The sequence below is a fragment of the Cyprinus carpio genome, chromosome A15 (genome assembly GCF_018340385.1).
Source record: "Cyprinus carpio isolate SPL01 chromosome A15, ASM1834038v1, whole genome shotgun sequence".
Lineage (NCBI taxonomy): Eukaryota > Metazoa > Chordata > Actinopteri > Cypriniformes > Cyprinidae > Cyprinus > Cyprinus carpio.
Window position 1 is genome coordinate 25,342,678 of NC_056586.1, and position 13,468 is coordinate 25,356,145.

Here is a 13,468-nt window from a genome sequence, read left to right on the forward strand (position 1 = left end):
ATTATATATATATAATAAAAATGTCACTCATGTCCAGCCCTAATGCACAAACATTACTGAATTACTGAAACTTTTTAATATATTCATGAATTATTTTTACCTTTGAGGACAACCACAAAGTAAATATACACAAAGCATTGATTGAGAGAACCTATTACTTGTCTGGGAGTCATTTCTAAAGGTCAAGAGAAAGTAGCAAAAGTTAAAGGTCAAAATAAAAGTTTGTTGTGTTATATTCATCATGTTGCACCACCACAACATCGTGTTCTTGTGTATGTGTTTGTACCACAGGTGGGTGCATTTGCTTTTTCCAACAAACCAATAGAAACATACCCAATTCCCTGCTGTTCACCCACTTCCCATAAACACACAAACACATTCACAATGGAAGGTGTTGCAGCTCCAGACAGTCTGTCGTCCCGCATTTCCAGCGGTGTAGATAAACAAACTAAAAATACACAGCCTTATATTTTGACCCTGATCCTATAAGTCACACACATATATATGTATATATATATATATATATATATATATTTGTTGTAAACTTATGTTTGTGTGATTGTACTGTGTGTCAGAAATGGTTTTGCATGAAAAGTTGTTTTTATAGATTCACCTGAAATCTGTGTGTGTGTGTGTGTGTGCGTGTGTGTGTGTGTGTGAACAAATGTGTGTATGGAACTCATTTGCATGTCCTCCTGTGCCAAAACTTCCTGTATTAGAAAATAGTGCCGCAACTTTTCATGTTTAACAATGCATTCAGACCTTGCCAGACACACACTAATATTTATTTTACTTTCATGCTGGTTGGTATTAAAACCCTGTGGTTTTATTAATTGCATACGGATTTTAAAGACCCCTGCAGACCAACAGGGTGTATGCGATGCTACCGCCGATAAATGCGCCTTAAATTTTAGGAAATTCCTCTCTCTGAATGAAGGAAGTTGGTGTACGTGATCGTGGCAGCATGAAGTTCAGGACTTTTCAGTAAGTCTTTTCAAAAACCTGCCAAATCTGTTGTATTAAAACAACACACTTTGACACAATAATACCAACAACACTGTGGTTTCATAATGTATATTAATAAATAATTCAGCCGCAGCTTTGATGAAGTAAATGATGTGTTCACTTTGGGTATTGCTGGGGAGAGGTAAAGCTCAGGTGACTTTGGTAATAATTCACCCAAAATATGTACAATAGCCTGCATTAGGGACAGACCAAAATGTTGCTATTCAATGAAAATCATTTAATTTTTAGGTAAATGTGAAAACCATATATTTTATACTATATAAAAAGTGCTATTATAACATTCATTAATATTTTATTAGCTTATGTTTATATTAGCTTTTATTTTCATATTTTGAGTTTTCATTTTAATTTAAGCTTTAGTAATTTTGTGCTTTTGCGTATTTTTTTATGCAGTTTAAATTTTTGTTGAGGTGCCCCACACATGGCATGCAGAAAAATATAGTAGGCTAAATTGTGTGCATGATTTAGCATTTCGTTTTCTCGATTTATAAAATGTTGCATGCGATTTACTAATTTGTTCCCTCGATTTGCTAAATCGTGCACATGATTTATAAAGCGAGAGAACGAGTTTGTAAATTGTGTGCATGATTTAGCAAATCAAGGAAATGAATTAGTAAATTAAGGGAACTAAATAGTAATCATGTACACATTTTAATACATAAAGGAAAAGAATTAGTAAATTGTGCGCATGATTTATTTATTTTTTCATGCATGTCATGTGCGGGGCTCTGTATTTTGTAATTTTAGTACTTAAGTTAACTTAAGTCAAGTTTAAGTTTTTCATCTAATATTTATATTGAATTCATTTCAATGAACGAAAACAATTTTTAAAACTTTTAGTTTTAGTTAACATTGTTCAGTTTAGCTCGCTTATTTAGATTTTCATTAGAATTTGTTTGTTTTGAAAACATGATTTATTGAGATGTTTTTCTGTCTTGTTTTTAACCTGCTTTAAAAAAAAAATAAAAACTAGTTAAGAGCATTACTCGTGAAACTTAATAGAGTTCCAAATTATGTGTAGTTTAAGTACCAATTACAAATGTTGTCGTAGATGTTTCTCAGAGGAAAAACAAACAAACAAATGAGTCAAAAGTTGACATAGTAAGAGTTCAGAGCTATAAAATGAATATGAATAGCAGCTTGGATTATTTGTTGAATTTGAAGAGAATGAGTTAATATTGAGATCTTACAAAACCTGAGCAAAAACTGAATCTCTATTTAAACTCTTGATTAAATGAAATCACCGGGTCATTTTCTCAGGAAAAAGTGTCTACATTTTCTCCATTTGCTCTCTGTTTAATCTCAATGCCTCTAGAAGCAACAGTTGAAATAAAAAGAAGATCTCATTTGATATTTTTCTTTTATTTGGGTAGTTAAGACCCCATACAATGACCAGCCTCCAAAACACAACGTGACCATCAATATCTACTCAGGAGTTAAATGAGATTTGCTTTTGTTCAGGTTAATATTATTACTAGAGCTCGTCGGATGCGCTCCAGCAGGCATCGGGAGATGGACGACTTCCTCTGGGAATGAGAATAGGGTTTGTTAAGGTGAAACGGGGCTTCTATGAATTGGTTAGTGTTGTAGGCTTCAGGGTGGGGTCAAGGTCAACATGTGGGGTGAGTGAGTCATCAATCAATGTGATCCGCCGCCCTCCGCATGTTTGTCATCAATCACACTGATGGAGCCGTCCCTGCATTTGGGGGGGGGGTCAGAGGTAATTGTTAATTAGTGACTAAACCGTGTAGAACAACAGATGCCAGACCGTGAGACAAGAAGCCAGTTGATGTTTCTTTCACGTATGTGTGTGTGTTTTAGAGAGATCTTCCCTGCCCTCAGGAGAGGAAACTGATCTTCATGTTTTTGTCAAAAAACAAATCCTGGTTTTCTACAAACTGTTATTAACACACACACACACGTTTATCTAGCTATCTAAATTGACACTTCCCATTGACTTCTGTTATTCTTAAAGGGATAAACACCTAAAAATGATGTGCTCATCATCGTATCACAAAGTTTGAGGAATAAAAATATTTATTGCACTTTTCCATGCAGTGCAAGCATCAAATTTGTTATTTTAGATATCCGTATGTCTTTTGTCTAATTAGTTTTGTATAATGTCTTTTAGCAGTAAAAACTATTATTTAGCTTAGATTTGAAAGAAATTATCTTATTCAGCAAGAATCCATTAAATTGATCAAAAATAACATTAAAGACATTTATGTTATATAATACAGTTCATTTGCATTTAAAGCAGCATGCAAGAAAACAGCTTGCTCTGAAAATAGTTGTTTTTGACAGGGTTAAAACAGTGTTGTTTTACACTACCATTGAGAAATTTTAACCAAACTATGTTACATAATTTTCATTAAGACTCTAAAGAATCATATCAACTTGTGGAAAATGGGCATCTGATGACCCCTTTAAACATAATTCATCCTATTAACTTTTCTCCTATTCTGTGATTCTTTCCTAAAGATTGAGTTGCATCGAATCAACAATGACAGAGAAATTAGTGTTTTTAGAGCAGATTCAAGCAGATAATGAGAAAAGAGCAAACACCAAGAAGATCAGAATGAGACAAGATGCTCAGGATGTTGTTTAATAAAAGCACAAGATGCTCTTGAAGTGTCTTCTGCCTGTCTGTGTGTGTCAGTGAGTGTGTGTTGGAGGATTTTGAGGAGCGATCAGGCCACCCATTGATGCATTCGTCTCTCAGCGTCTCACTAATGGAAAGACGTTGATTTGAGGGGTCAGAAATGTGACTGATGTTTCTGTTCTTCATCCTGTATAGATATGAGGGAATGTTGGTATGCCTGTTGGAAACCAGAAGACACTTTTCTTTGTCTCCTTATCTGAGAGGGTCATGTCATATAGTCAGTGTTTGGATGTCTGGAGGAACAGAAAAGCTCTTTCAGTTTGGTGAAGATTAAGTCCAGTGGAAAGAGCGAATGAGAGAGGCTTTCCTCTTCCTCTGGTATCTCCCGCACCTCTGGATCAATCTTAAACAGAGATTAGAGTCTGGTTGGTGATAAGGCTGGCTATAATATTAGCAGAGGATCATCTAATACCCTAATATCAGAAAACGAACATCTAAGAGCCTAATTTCACAAACCACATCCCGTGGTTTGCCCTATCAATACTTCAATCTTACTGCGTCTTCTTTACTTCCAGCAGTTTTCCAACAACATTTAACCCTATAAAGTGTACTGTATCATATTTGATACAAAAAAAAAAAACTTGCTGAGCAGCCAGTTGTACACAATCTACTACATGCCCTCTGTTGTCTGATTGATAGTTTTATAGTTTTTAGCAATTACATGGCATTTTGGTATAATTAAAAACGTCCACATTCATTGTGCTTCACGTGTCTTTTTGCTGTGAAATCTTTACTGATTTTTATAAAGTAAACGTAAGAATAAATTTGTAATATTTCAAACAAACAAATACTGAACTGAAGCAGCTTAACCGTCCTTGATTATCCATACCTGAGATAACAGGGTCATGCTAACCACCTAAACTCAACCCCAAATTCCCATCGTTTCAGTTTGGTCTCTGGAGTCTGATAGAAGTTTATAGGAGTGCGCTGGAGTCCAAGGCATCTTTCATCCTCCTAGTTTTCATCCATACGCATACAGACCTCCAAACACACAGAGAGAGGTTTCCGTGCGCGCTTGTGTTTGCACATAAATGAGTGATAAGGATGATGAAAAACAGTGTTTTCAGGCGGGAGGAGTAGGAGGACGCGACGCTAGATTATTTAAACATCATGCATTCTTTATTTATGATGTCAAAACATGTTTTACTCAGATGTGCGAGGTGGATTCTTGAGACGTATGGATGGGAGATTTAAAGGTGACTGGTGCATGCTGGGAAGACTCCCAGAATTCCTCATTCATCATCGTCTGGTCTGTCTCGCAGTCTCTTGACTTCACCTCCCTTTCCTGGCTTCTCTCTCCATCATAAATGCATAATTGTTTTGTATTTGGAAAACTGGCAGGTTTTCATGTTCCAGTGTTCTAATCATTTCATAATTGAGTCGTTTAACAATGTTTTATAATAGCTTGAGTCATAGGCCAGGTATTTTGTTATCTGGGTAACATTTTCAATGCCTTGTTTTACACTGAATTGACGCCATCCTGCATCTTTCTCTTCTCTCGTAGTGTGTAAGGTGGGCTACTACAGGTCTCTTTCTTCGGACGGCAGCTGTCGTAAATGTCCACTGCACAGTTACTCCATGAAAGAAGGAGCTACTTCCTGTGATTGTGACAAAGGATATTACAGATCGGAGACGGATCCTGCTGCCATGCCTTGCACACGTGAGTTAAACACAAACATTTGCACTAGTTTGTCACAGTTTGGACACTATGGTGGTGATTTATATGGGTGTTTAAGTGTCTTTTTCAATATTTAACTTTTACTCAAATGTATAGGCACTTAGATTTGTCAAATAATGCGGTTTCCATTTTATAAGCATTTTAACCCTATAAAGCATAGTCTGAAAAATCAGATTTTTTGAAATGGAACAGTTTGTTGAACCATTGAACAAAATCTAAAAATGCAATGCAATACAATGATGACTGAGAGATGAACATTCCTCAAAAGCCTGATGGTCACATTTGAACGTGATTTAAAAAAAAAATGATGTATGGATAATTAAGTGAATCTAAGTTGCTTTAGTCCAATAAGTGTTCATCTTGAAATATCATTATCAATATAAAACCTGTCTTATGTTTGCTCTATAAAAATTAGTAAAGATTTAACATAAAAAGACATTTGAACCACAAGCTGAAAATGAACCTTTTTTTTTTATTTTTTTTACAATTATACTAAAAGGCCTTTTACTTTCTAAAAAACGTCAAAACTATCAATCAGACATCATTGAGACGTAGTAGATTGTGTACAACAGGTCATATTGATAATTAAGGGGAAATTTATGCATCAAATATGATACAGCAGGCTTTATAGAGTATAATCCAGATGTTTCCCCTTGATTATTGAACAATCTGTAGCTTCATAATGTAATGTTTTCCCTAGATTTAAAAAATAAATAAAAATGAATTTAACCAAATTAAGTACAAAATATATAACAAGTGAGCTGAAAAGTATATTGTCTGAAAAAATTAAATATACAGAAATAACTAATTGAAAGCAAAAATTCTAATAGAATGTTGTGCATGGGCATGTGATTATTTCTGTTTACATCCTTTTATGCGCAGCAGATGTTCCTCACATCAAATAAAGGAATTTAAATGAGACAGTATCGGTCTCACTCTACCAGCTGTCTCTCTCTCTCTCTCTTTCTCTCTCTCTTCCATACTAATGACCAGCTCTATCTCTTTGTAGAACAGACGCTGTTTGTCTTCTCCTTCTGTTCTTGTTTTTTCCCCCCATTTTTTCTGTCTATCTTCTTTCATCCTACTGTTCAGAGTGGATGGGAAGTTTTAGAGTACGCAAAATGGTACTTGCATAAGTACACACACACACACACACACACACACACACACACACACACACACACACACACACACACACACACACACACACACACACACACAAGGTAACAAAACAGAACCGTGGAAAAAACAAATAAAATTGTAGGAGTAGCTCATCTAATCATATCATTGCAACTGACATAATTCTGATGTAGAATAAATATTTACAATAAAATCTATAGTCAATATGTAAATTCTGAATATATAATCTATTTACATATATATGGGGTAATAAATATTAGTATTGTGAAATATTACATTTTAAGATAAGCTTTTCTATTTCAACTGTTTTCTATTTTTGAAATGTAATTTAAATAAATGTTTTGGCAAACCTTTATAAATCATTCTAATATGCTAATTTGGTGCTCAAGAAACATTTTTATATAATAATTATCATTAATATTATCAGTTGTGTGGCTTAATATTTTTGTGTAAATCATGTTGGTTTTTTCAGGATTCTTTGAGGAACAGAAATTTCAAAAGAACAGCATTTATTAGAAAATAGAAATCTTTTGTAACATTATAAATGTCTTAACCCTCACTTTTGATAAATTGAATGCATCCTTGCAGAGTAAATGTATTCATTTCTTTAAAACATTGTGTGTATAATTTTTCACAAACTTTTGTGAAAAGTTCCACATAAAATTAGGTAATAATATTATATTAAATGATATTAAATTTTCCCTCCATTGCAACATTGTTATTTAAATATAATTACGTTTTCCGTTGTATTTCCAGCAAAGCAGCCTGTTTTTATGTAAGGATTATTGCTCTCTCTCTCTGTGTTTATCGCAGGTCCTCCATCTGCTCCTCACAATCTGATTTCTAATGTCAACGAGACGTCGGTGCTGTTGGAATGGAGTCCTCCTGTCTCCTCCGGAGGCCGTCAGGATCTCACCTACAACGTGGTGTGTAAGCAGTGTGTGAGAGACACGCAGAGATGCACACCGTGCGGAGACGACGTGCGATACTCTCCGCAGCGGCTGAGTCTGCGCTCCACGCGGGTGTCCGTTCACCAGCTGCAGGCACACACCAACTACACCTTCCAGATCTGGGCCATCAACGGGGTGTCCAAACACAGCCCCAGTCTGGAGCAGGCCACGTCCATCACGCTCACCACCAACCAGGCCGGTGAGTGTGTGTGTGTGTGTGTGTGTGTGTGTGTGTGTGTGTCTGTCCAAACGTGCTCGGATTTAATCAAGCATCATGTTTGCATGTCCTGTAATTATGCAGGTGAAATTGAGCCACATGATATGTTTTTACTGGGGATTAGATGAGAAATATAGTACACTACCAGTCAAAAGTTTTTTAAATGTTTGTGAAAGAAGTCTCTTCTACTCACCAAAGCTGCATTTATTTGATTAAATACAATAAAATATTGTGAAATATTATTACAATTTAAAATAACAGTTTTCTATTGTAATGTAAAATGTCATTTATTTCTGTGATGCGCAGCTGTATTTTCAGCATCATAACTTCAGTGTCACATGATCCTTCAGAAATCATTCTAATATTCTGATTTGATGCTCCAGAAACATTTCTGATTATAATCACTGTTAAAAATAGTTGTGCTGCATACATTTTTTTTGTGGAAATCGTGATTTAAAAATTAAAAAAAACAAAACAATTATTCAGCAATGCAATAAATTGAGAAAAATTGACAGCAAAGACATTTATAATGTTACAAAAGATTTTTATTTCAAATAAATGCTGTTCCTTTATTCATCAGAGAATCCTGAAAAAAAAATCGCATTTTCCATAAAAATATTAAGCAGCAAAAACTGTTTTTAACATTGATAATAATAAGAACCATTATACTTCCGCCTACGTCACACGTGACCTTTTCAACGTGTTTATGTTTTACTTAAAGTCGTGGACTCGCAGAGCAGTTCAAGGTGAGCATTTTTGTTTATAAATCATATACATTGATTTTATTTTTTTAGAAAATGATCGTTCCACTAGACAAGACTCTTATTTCTCATCTGGTATCGTGTAGAGCGCTTTGAAGCTGCACTGAAACTGTAATTTTGACCTTCAACCGTTTGGTAGCCGTTGAAGTCCACTATAAGGAGAATAATCCTGGAATGTTTTCATCAAAAACCTTAATTTCTTTTTCGACTGAAGAAAGAAAGAAGTAAACATCTTGGATGACATGGGGGTGAGTAAATCATCAGGAAATTTTAATTTGAAAGTGAACTAATCCTTTAATTATTCGGATCTTTTGACCGGTAGCGTACTATATTTCTCACCTAATCCTCAATGAAAACATTTCACGAGGTTCAATTTCACTCACATAATCACGTACGGAGAACTTCTGTATGACCTTTCTGCTCCATTACAAACACACACATACATGTAGAGCGTCAAAACACTATTTTGATTCATGGCGGTGTGTGTGTAATTGCAGACGTGTGATGTGCGGTCTGTGCTCTTGATGGTGTTTTGGGTTTCCTTCAGAATGGAGCGTTAGCCGGAGATCCGGATCTTTCTGTGACAAGCCAAGCCTGTAAATCAGCCTGAGGGATCGGAGTGTGGAGTTTAGGGTGGAGGGTGGGGTTTTAACATGCAGTGATGTGCCTTTGGCTAAAGAACAGAGGACGTGAATACATGTCCTACTTAGTCGTGCGCTGGGCGGTCATGAGTGTATATTTAGAATAACTAAACATATATATCTTAATGTAGATGCTGTTGACACTATGTTTAGTTCACATAAGACAAAACACATGTATTCATGCTGTCAGAGTGAAAAATAGAACGTCAGATAACGATATTTTAAAAGTTTCAGAAGAAAAGAGAAGTGCTAGTGGAGGACGTAAAACCTCCTGAACTGTGGTAAAAATTACTGTAGCACGCTGTTGCTTTTTATTAATCTTTGCGAACAGCAGTATATACTTTTTATATTATAAATGAAATGACTGTTTTCCAACAAACGATGCAGCATTATGAGACTTTTTGAAAGGATATGCAAATAAAAACCTTAAAATTAATTAATTACATGTTTGCACTTATTTTGAATTAACATTTGCATTCAGAAACACCTGTTTTTAAGTCTAATCAATATATATATATATATATATATATCTATATATATATATATATAAAATTAAAAGTATAATTAAACATACATTATTAAAAAATTATAAGCTTTAATATAGTATAATATTATTTTTTAATATATATCTTTTTTCATATAATATATTTAAATGTTTTAATATAAAATAAACATAATAAGTCTCTTATGCTTAGCAATACTACATTAATATTATAAAAAGCAAATTAATAATAAGTCAAACATAAATTAATATAATATTTTTAAAATTTAAATTAAATGATTTCTCCTTTAATATATTTTAAAATGTTATTAATTCCTGTGTATGCAAAGCTGAATTTTCAGTAGCCATTACTCCAGTCTTCAGTATATTCTGTACCATTAAAAATGTGTATATATTTTATATTTATGTCTCAACCAATCAAATTTTAGTGTCATAACTATCAATTTTATGGATTTGGAATATTCTCAGAAGTGAGTATATAATATTTATTATAATTTTTTTCACATATATAGTCACAGTTCGCAGGGATGCCACAAAACTTCACGCCACATGCAAAGTACAGCATATCCCAGCATGCACTAAAGGTGTTAAATGAGCCATATAGCATGATGTTCCTAAATCAGTTTTACTGAATCTTAACGTGCTTGAGTATTCACGATGATCGAGCGCAGATTCTCATCTTTCCTTAACGTTATCTCAGCCAGACACACACACACCCACAACCCCATTACAGCCCATATCTGTCAGAGCAGACGGCATGATGGATGTGTGTTAGAGATGAGTGTGTTAGGTGGGTGAAGGGGGGCCGGTGACCCCTGTGTTTTTGGCTGGAGGGGGCCGACTCAGAGTCCCCCCAAGGGACAACCCTAAATCACGTTTAGTCTGTGGGGCCTGGCAGAGGAAGACGGATCTGTGAGATGAGAGAGGGCCGCCGTCGAGCTGCTGCTACAGCTGGTGGGGGATCGAATTGTTTAACAGACTCACACACACACTCACTAATGCACAGAGATGAAACTCTAGCTTCAGCATTTGAATTCTGGATGCTTGTAGATAGGCCAACGATGACGTTTTCTATGCTGATTGTGGGGTAAAATTGATTTATATATTGTTGCTGCACAATTAATCTAAGAAAAACCTAAAACTGCGATATGGCTTAAATTTAATTAATTTAATATATGTCCTGCATGTTTCAGAGAAGCACTGTGTTCATTTGCACACGAGCAGCTCATGATCCAGTGTTTTCAGAATTTTAGAGCAGCTCGATTCATAGTAAATATGCTGCTCCACATCAACTCATTTCTGTATCTTCTCTGAGTATGGGTTGGTCATAATGTGCATTTGCAAATGTGACATGCGGCAATCATCTTCCCAAAAGTGCTTTTAAAACGGCTGACAACAAAAGAGATGCTGTTTTATTTTTTCTCTGCCAAAATAAAAGCTCAATGATTTAATGTTTGAAAATGAAGAAATTAAAACAGCCATAAATATTAGCATTCAAATGAAATTAATATTATTTTTATAAAATGCCTGTTGTTAAAAAAAGAGATGCTCTATGGGCTCCTTGCATTTTTTTTTTTTTTTTTGCAAAAAAAAAGCTAAATGGTTTAATGTTTGAAAATGAAGAAAAAAAGCCATAAATATTAGTATTATAATTTTTAGTTATACATTTAAAAAATAAAAATATTTTTATATTATGATTTTTCTTTAAAAAAATTATATATATATATATATTATATATAATATATATATATATATTTATTTATTTATAGTATATATATATATATATTATTTATTTATTTATTTATTTATTTATTTATTTTTACAGTGAAATAATCAAATTTTTTGTTTTGGTTAAAATTTAAATAATAATTTTTCTTTTTCTTCTTTTTATTAATATTAAAATTTGATAGTCTTTTATTGTTTTAATATTTTATAGTCATATTGATATATAATCACAAAAAATATTTGGCCAAATTGTGCAACCCTACAGACAAACTTTTTTTTAACGCATTTAAAATCATATTTATCAGAAAAATTGTAATTTGATTTTGTTTCTCCAAATCGTGCAGCCCTACTATATATGGTAAAATATGTTAAAAATATGAGTTTGTCCATTTAAAACTCACCGCCATGATGTCAGGATGTTCCCATTTGGTTTTTAGGGTGTTGCTATGTGGTTTCTAGGGTGTTGGGTAGGTGATTGCTAGGAGATTGCCTGAGTTCACTGGTTTGTTTCTAGGTAGCTTTTACATCAAAAAACAGAAAACTATTATGGGAATGAACATTTTTTTGCTTGGCACTTTGATTTTCAGTTTAGCCAAAATACACACGAGACAATGTGTAGGACTCTGCCAAAGACAGCATTTGAATTCTGTGGAAATATGCTGAGCTTTCTGTGGTTTTGATATCTAGAGTTGTTCTGTTTGGTAGAGGAAACTAATACATAGAGATCTTTTCTTTGTCTTCTTCCTTTGCATCCCTCAGATCCCTTTTGCTGTTTTTCTCTTTCTGTTTATTGTGTTTTCGTGTCTTTATCTCTGTTGTGTCTGATTCTGGGTCTGTTTGACTTTCTCACCCTCAACAAAAACAGCTTCGGGGGAAAAAAAACCCAAACAGACAATAGCGGTCTTAACTCCAAATCCACAGTTTGGAAGAAGAAAAAGCCCTCCTTGCTTTCCGGGTTTATCCTCTCTCTCTCTGTTTGTCTGTGATGGTATAAAAGAAAGACAGATGTGTCAAGAAAACCTGACAAAAGTACAATTTAGTAAGCATAAACCTTTAATAAATATATGAACTCTTTCTGTCTCTCCTCAGCTCCCTCCACGGTGATGATGGTTCAGAGTAAGGACATCACGCGCCACACTCTCTCTCTGTTCTGGGACGAACCCGAGAAACCCAACGGAGTCATACTGGAGTATGAGGTCAAATACTACGAGAAGGTGAATGTTCTTTGTCATTGTTCACCCTAACATTTTGGGTGTACTGTTCCTTTAAGATGTTATTGTTCAAACACACTGCATTCGCTGTCTGGATAAACAGGAAGTGAGGTTTTTATTAGAGTTAAAATAGCCCCCTTTGACTTCTTTCCTTGCGCTCATCTTCCCTTTTCTCTCTCTCTCTTTATTTTTGAATCTCAGGATCAGAACGAGAGGAGTTATCGCATCGTAAAGACGACGTCTCGTAACGCTGATATTAAAGACCTGACTCCGCTGACTTCCTACATGTTTCACGTGCGCGCTCGCACCTCCGCGGGATATGGAGAGTTCAGCGCCCCCTTTGAGTTCAGCACCAACACTGGTGGGTGTCCAGTTCATGTGTTTAATTGAGTAAGAATGATCTAGAAACAGCTTCACATATACTCAACAAATATAATGAATACCTAATATAAAAAAAACATGTTGCATCCCAAGTGATGCACAATACACTATGTACTTATGCGCTATGTACACAATCGTGTATTGTTGCAATTATATTATTAGTCTGAAAGCTCCTCCCCCTTTGTTTTTCGATTAAGTGCATTTAAAGTGCACTTTTTCTTTTTAGAATTTTCAGTGTGAACGCACTACTCGCACTATTTATACTACAAAACGGCATAGAATAGTGCATAAATACGTGAATTAGGACACGCATTATTGTCTAAAAAATATGCTGCATGATTTGGAGAAGAAATCTAATTGTGTCTCTCTCAGTCACAGCTCCTGTTGTTGGAGGAGTCATTAGCTCTGCTGTGCTGCTGCTGTTGGTGGCCGGATGTGTTGTTGTTCTCCTCCTCATTCTCATCATTACCTTCATCATCACCAAAAGGTGACAGAACATCCAGTGTTTTTTCCATGATGACAGGCCAGTGTTATTAATGTTAACTAAAACTAAAAAGGAATAAAAAAGTTGAGG

General features: G+C 34.7%; 1 protein-coding gene across 1 annotated transcript in view; it reads left to right on the top strand.

Annotated features, from left to right (window-relative positions):
* Window positions 1-13,468, top strand: part of LOC109104454 (ephrin type-A receptor 4-like) — a 35,731-nt gene that overhangs the window by 13,151 nt on the left and 9,112 nt on the right. Inside the window, 5 exon segments of the mRNA XM_042771842.1 lie at window positions 5,193-5,348; window positions 7,320-7,655; window positions 12,392-12,516; window positions 12,715-12,874; window positions 13,267-13,381. Of these exon segments, the coding sequence (XP_042627776.1) occupies window positions 5,193-5,348; window positions 7,320-7,655; window positions 12,392-12,516; window positions 12,715-12,874; window positions 13,267-13,381 (892 nt within the window).